The sequence below is a fragment of the Marmota flaviventris genome, chromosome X, assembly GCF_047511675.1.
Source record: "Marmota flaviventris isolate mMarFla1 chromosome X, mMarFla1.hap1, whole genome shotgun sequence".
Lineage (NCBI taxonomy): Eukaryota > Metazoa > Chordata > Mammalia > Rodentia > Sciuridae > Marmota > Marmota flaviventris.
The window spans coordinates 121763718-121769971 of NC_092518.1; the positions used below are offsets into that span (position 1 = coordinate 121763718).

Below are 6254 nucleotides of genomic sequence, written 5' to 3' on the forward strand. Positions count from 1 at the left end.
CCGCGGCGGTTGAGACAGCGACCGCGGATTTGCCGGGGGCCGAGCCGGCGGGGCTGGGCGGGGCGTGCACCCGGGCCGTGGGGCGGCGCGCGCCGTAGCAGTTAGCCTCAGGGCCCTGCCGCCCGCGCGCCCGCCGGGCGGCGCACGCGGAGGAGGCGGCGGCGTCGGCGGCGGCGGCGGCGGCGGCGTCGGCGGCGGCGGCGGCGGCGGCGGCGGCCGCGGAAGGAGGAGGGGAGCACGGAGCAGGAGGTGAGGTAGAGGTGGAGGAGCGACAGTAGGCGGCGGAGGAGGAGGAGGCGGTGGTGGAGGAGGCGCGCGGCCTGGAGGAGGAGGATGGAGGAGCAGCCGAAAGAGGGCGAGGCCGAGGTCGCGGAGCACTGGTTCTCCAAGTGGGAGCGCCAGTGCTTGGACGAGGCCGAGCAGGACGAGCAGCTGCCCTCAGAGCTGCCGGAGGAGGCGGCCGCCGAGGCGGCAGGGCTCAAGAGCGAGCAGCAGAGGCTCTGGCACCTCTTCCAGATCTCGGCCACCGCGGTGGCCCAGCTCTACAAAGATTCCGGGTGCCAACAGCCAGGACTGTCTATGTGGGACCCCTTCCAGAATGCAGCCATGGCCGTGACCAGCCTCTACAAAGAGAGTGGAGATGCCCACCAACGAAGTTTTGACCTGGGAGTCCAGGTTGGCTACCAGCGTCGCATCAAAGATGTGCTGGAGTGGGTGAAGAAGGGCCGGAGCACCATTCGCCGCGAAGACCTGATTAGCTTCCTATGTGGCAAAGTGCCCCCTGCCCCTCCCCCGCCGCGCACCCCTAGGATGACCCCGAAGCCACCCTCTGGGGCCGCTAGCCAAGCTGCGGCCACCGAGTCCAGCTCTTCGGTTGACGTCGACCTGCAGCCTTTCCACGAGGCCATTGCCCTGCATGGCCTCAATGGCGCCATGGCGAGCATCAGCGTGCGATCTGGCGCGCCTGGTTCCCCACCTCAAGACAGCGGTATGGCCAGCAGTGGGCGACGAAAAAGTAGTTTCCTCGAGGATGACCTGAACCCCTTTGGCTCCGAAGAACTAGCCCTCCACCTGGACAGTGGGGGGATCCGCAAGCGCACTTCGGCCCAGTTCGGTGATGGTATCACAGACTCCCCGTCCCACAAGCGCAACCGAATGGTCTAAACTGCCTCGATGGTCTCCATCCACCATATTGCTTGAGAGCCAACTCGACCTTCAATTGCTCGTGGGAGGATCCTGGAGGCCATCCTTCTTCTCTAAGTTAAACAAAGATTTCTATTAAGTTTACCATAAAGAAACTTTAAAAGTATTCCAGAAGAGGCCTCTCGTATGACTCTGACTTTCCAAAAATATAATTCTATTAGAGTACAACAAAAAGTACGCAGTAGTTAGCAAGATCATTTAAAGCAAAAGTATCCAGTCAGGGCGGGAGCCTGGTTTATCTTGTTCACAGTTATATTCCTTAGCATCTAGCTCAGTTGCTGGTGCTCAATAAATGTTTGTTGAATGAATAAATGAAATCTTAATTTAAAATCTTAAATGGAAAAGACAACAGGTGTTTACTTGGTTATAGGATAATTTTATCCTTTTTTGAGAGGTTGTTGGCTTTAATGGTCTTTGCCAATTTTATTACATTATGCCAAAATGTAAGATTTGACATCTTTGTGAAATCTGCAGTCTTCCACATTTACTCCACTATACATTGCACCTAATTTCTAGAAAAAAACTGGAAGTAATACATTTTGGGCTGTGATTTGCTTTGAAAAGTAGTTGATCATTTGGAGCTTATAATGGTGTAAAGAGGTGCCATGGTGGTTGGGCAGGTAATATGTGATATTGGGTGGATTCAGTACTCTCTTTAGGAAAAGAGAACAGAACAATTGAGATCCTGATAAAATAAGTTTGTATCTCTAGTGGCCGGGTGGTGCTTCTTTTTCACAGGAATGTCAAAAGTTCCTTTCTTGGAGGTTATGTCTCTTTGGTGATCTCTATTTTGAAGTGGAAGACCAGTTAGCCAGAATGAACTTCTGGTTTACTTTAAGGGTGCAGCATGGTATAACCAAAAGACTATGAGCTTTGTATGAAAAGAACCAGTAATGGAATTCTTGCTTCACAAATTATGATTTGGGGCAAATCATATAATGTCCATTGACCTTAGTTTTTCATCTGTTAAATGGAACTGTGTGTCTGTTAAGATCATTGTAACAGATGAAGTCCATTCAAGTGTCTAACACAGTGCTTGGCACCTGGGGGTATTCACTTAATATTCTCCCCTCTCTGTAAGTAAAAATAAGTAAAGCAACAAAGCCCATAATATCTTAACAAAAGCAGCAAAATAGATCAATTTAGAAATCAGCAAATATAATCTCTATGTTTGATCTAGAAATTACTGTTACCTAGTTGGAATTTGCTTAAATATCACAGGCCTTGTATTAATTATGAGTGTGTTGAACTTGTCACTCAGGATCACCACTTTGGATTTGAGGGCAGCCTTAGAGTTCCTGAAACTGCATGAATAATACACTTTGCAACCAGGATAATGAAAACTTTACCTCTTCTGATCTGAAAGAATATGGGGAGGGAGGTAAGGGTGGAAAGTTTTGAAAGTGGACATCCTAGGCACCTAAAAGGCTAAAAGTGGTTTTGAATAAGGGTGGGTACAGTGCAGGTAATAAAGGAAGTGGAGCAGGTAGGAGTAAGATTATGGGAGGAGTGGTGAGAAACTTAAAAAACCCAAATCTCCTTCAAGGTCTCCCCAAAAATCCAATGCACAAAACATTATCAATTGATTAGTAAAACTTTGTCTTCATTTCAAATCAGAGTTGTTCCTGCTTCATTAATATGACCATTGGAGTAAATTTATAGCTGACTAATGCATTAAAATAAGGTAACAACATAAAGTGAATCCCCTGATAGAATAAAAACCTTGGTGTCACACTTCACAAATACTGAGGGACTGTGTTAGGTCCTGAGAAGGGATTTTTAAAAAATAACAAAAAAAAGCAGCAGGAAAACAATCCTTCTCCTCAAAAAGCACACCCTGCCTTGGAAGATAAATTACGTAGCCAAGAAAGCACTTCTCTATCTGTGAGGAAAGCACCCAAGGACTTTGGAGAACTCAGAGGACAGAGGCTTTCCTTGCTGAGAGGGTCATAGCTTCTAGACTTTTAAACCAAGCCAAGAAAAATGGGTAGGAAGGGAGTTTGCAGATGATGCCAACAAAGGAAGGATATCCTACAATGTTTGAGGAGGAAACAGTAAAGAAGGTAGGGGAGGTAGGACCAAAGTGTAGAAAGTCTCCAATACCTGGCCCAGTGCTTTAGATTCTTTCTTGGGGCAGAGAGTAATAGCACCCATACTGCTTTAGGAGTGGTTTGTCAGAATACTTGCTCATCAAAAGGTGAGACACTAGAGCAGAAACAGCATGGCATATCATAGAATGCTCTTCACCGGGGATATTGTTATTTGGTTAATCCAGCTTGCAGAGCTGTGTACCTTGAATAGGGCTTTCTCCAGGAAGCCTTTAGCTCACATCTTCCCATATCACAAACCATACAAGGTAGGAAGCACCTTCAGTGTATTCTTCAATGCTTGAAGGTTTGAACCTTTAGTTCCAGCAGCAGTATCTCTCTCAGGGCTTGCCTTTTTTCATTCTTCCTACTTGTGCTGGAGGGCCCTCATGCATTGGAATCATTGGAGCATTTTGGGCTATAGATTTGACTGAGGAACTGCAGCAATTTTAAAAGGTATGTAGGGACAGTTGTAAGAAGCTATGTTAATATGAACTCAGGGACTTCGTTTGTCTTGCTTGCTTTGGTAATTCCTACTGTCTGGTCCATATAGACACACAATAAATATTAAATGAATGGAAGAGTACGAGACCTTCCAGACCCACTTATAACTATACCTCTTCCCCTTTTCTCTGTTCACTTACTGCCTGGAAAGGCACCTGAAGCCTATGCCCTAATTCCTAGATCACTGCCCCCTGCATGCCTGTACCTTATTCCTGACTATTAGATTCAACTTTTTGTCCCATGACCACCTCCCATGAGAATTTCCCAAGGAGCACGTGAGATACAACTTTGAACAGCCCTGCAGCTGAATGAAAATCTCAGTGGGAGGGTTCTGAAAGCTACCTCCCCCTTTCAGGAGAAGTTTTCGGTAATTGTGATGCATGGTGAAGTCTGAAAACCAGTCTTGGCCCTGATTGTGAGTTTTGTGATTGATTCAAGGAGCTTTTTTTTTTTTTTTTTTTTTTTTTTAATTAGAGCATTATGGTTACACATAGCAGTAGGATTCATTTTGACAAAATCATACATGCATGGAATTTGATTTCAGTCCCTGTGCCCCTCATTTTCCCTCCCCTCTTGTCTCCCCTTATCCTTCCTCTACTGATCTTTAAGGAGCTAATTTTAAATTGATTATTGTTGGTGAACTTTCTGTGCATGTGTAAAGTGAATCTTCCTATTCATAAATATTATATTTACCATCATTTTGCATATTTCACACATTTTCTTTCTAGGAATATAGACAGAAGCTTCCTCTTTGTTTTGTTGCTCCCCCCCCCCCCTTTACAGGGGCCTGAGAGAAAGCTGTGATTTCCTAACCTGTAGCTGAATATTTTATCCATTTGACCAGTGCTTCCTAATAAAAATTACTTGTCCAACTGATAGTTAGGAAACATTGCAATTGGATCACATGGCCTTTTATGAAGTGATGATGGAATAAAGGCCAGGGAGGTTTGGTTGCTGATTGGCCTGTGCCTTTGTGGAAGTCTATAGACCTCTACATTTAATCTTTTAGTAACTTAAATCTGGTGGGGTCCTCACAAATACAGAGCCAAAAGGAACCTTAAAGATCACTCAGGGCATGGTCAACTATTCATTTTGGAAATGGGGCAGCTAATCTCACTAGGGAGGCCCACAGTAACTAACTGGTAAGTTCCAGTCCATTGTTTCCTTCACTGTACCTCCATTAGTTATATTGTATATGAACTTTTATTTATTTATTTATTTTTTTAATATTTATTTTTTAGTTGGACACAATATCTTCATTTATTTATTTTTATGTGGTGCTGAGGATCAAACCCAGGGCCTCGCATGTGCTAGGTGAGCGCTCTACCACTGAGCCATAGCCCCAGCCCTTGTGTATGAACTTTTAATTAATAAGTTGATGGTTGGGTGGTGTAGGGGAACTTATATTATGGGGCAGCTCTGGCATGGCAAACATGATCTTTTTACAGTTTGTGTTTGCTTGGGGCAAGCCATTGGAATTGTTCATTCAGAGAACACAAGTCACCCCTTGCCACCACCACAGAGCCACCAGCCAAACTGGACCACTTGAAATTTCCAGAAATTTCTATCATCTCTGCCTCTGGGCCCTTTTACCTGGTAGCTCTCTTGGTCAGAAATGCCTGCTCTGCCTGCCTAACTCCTACTCAACTTAAAGCCTTAGCTCAACTCAGCTTTTACCTTTCTAATTTTGGGGGATACTTCCTTGCCCTTTCAAGTTAGGGTTTAATTCCCCTTCCCACTGAAGTCCCCACTCTGGATTCATCATTGTAATTTTCAGTTTGATATTTTGTCTGCCCCACTAAACTGTAAAACCATTCATTATCATCCCAAGGGGTTCACTTCCTTAGAGAAGTATATAAAAATCTTCTACAATTGCACTCATAAGTTGAAAAAGCATATTTAGTATTGCACAATACTTATATGTTTTTAATGAAAAGATTTTGAAATTATATTAAGGGAGGGAAAGCTCAAAACAAAACTTCAAAGGAACAGTTTATTTTATGGGGCACTAAACATGCTTCCCCAAAGAAGTTGTGAATTTTCTTTTATAGACAAGGTTGCTGTGTCTCAGGCATCGATGGTAAGCACATGGGATCTAAGTTTAAGCCTTGACTTTCACAATAACTGGCCTTGATCAAGTATTTCTTTTCTGGGCCCTTTTGTGCTTGAACTATGAAATAAAGGAGTTAATTGTGTTAGACAATCTTTAAAGTTCCCATGAGCTCTGCAGTTTAATCTGTGATGTCATTCAGTCAGCAATGGTAGTGATAACCTTCTTTCTGTGATATTCTCATTTTAGCAATTTAGCATCTGACCAGTTGAGCTCTGTGAACTCCTTAGAATAAGAACTGCTAATGTGAAGTGATTCTAAGCTAGGGGACTCTCTAGATGATATGGCATAGCCACTTGTATGATGGGAACATGTGCACAGTGCAGACTTCTCTCTGGTTCCATCTTCCC

At 44.5% G+C, this 6254-nt stretch overlaps 1 protein-coding gene across 1 annotated transcript; it reads left to right on the forward strand.

Annotated features, from left to right (window-relative positions):
* Positions 1-333: 333 nt before the first annotated feature.
* On the forward strand, positions 334-1164 carry Hapstr2 (HUWE1 associated protein modifying stress responses 2). The gene has a single exon (XM_027940160.2). The coding sequence runs from the start codon at positions 334-336 to the stop codon at positions 1162-1164; it is 831 nt and encodes a 276-aa protein (XP_027795961.1).
* Positions 1165-6254: the final 5090 nt, after the last annotated feature.

Excerpts from the sequence above, each read along its gene's own strand:
- Hapstr2 (XM_027940160.2), top strand. The coding sequence starts at position 334 with ATGGAGGAGCAGCCGAAAGAGGGCGAGGCCGAGGTCGCGGAGCACTGG.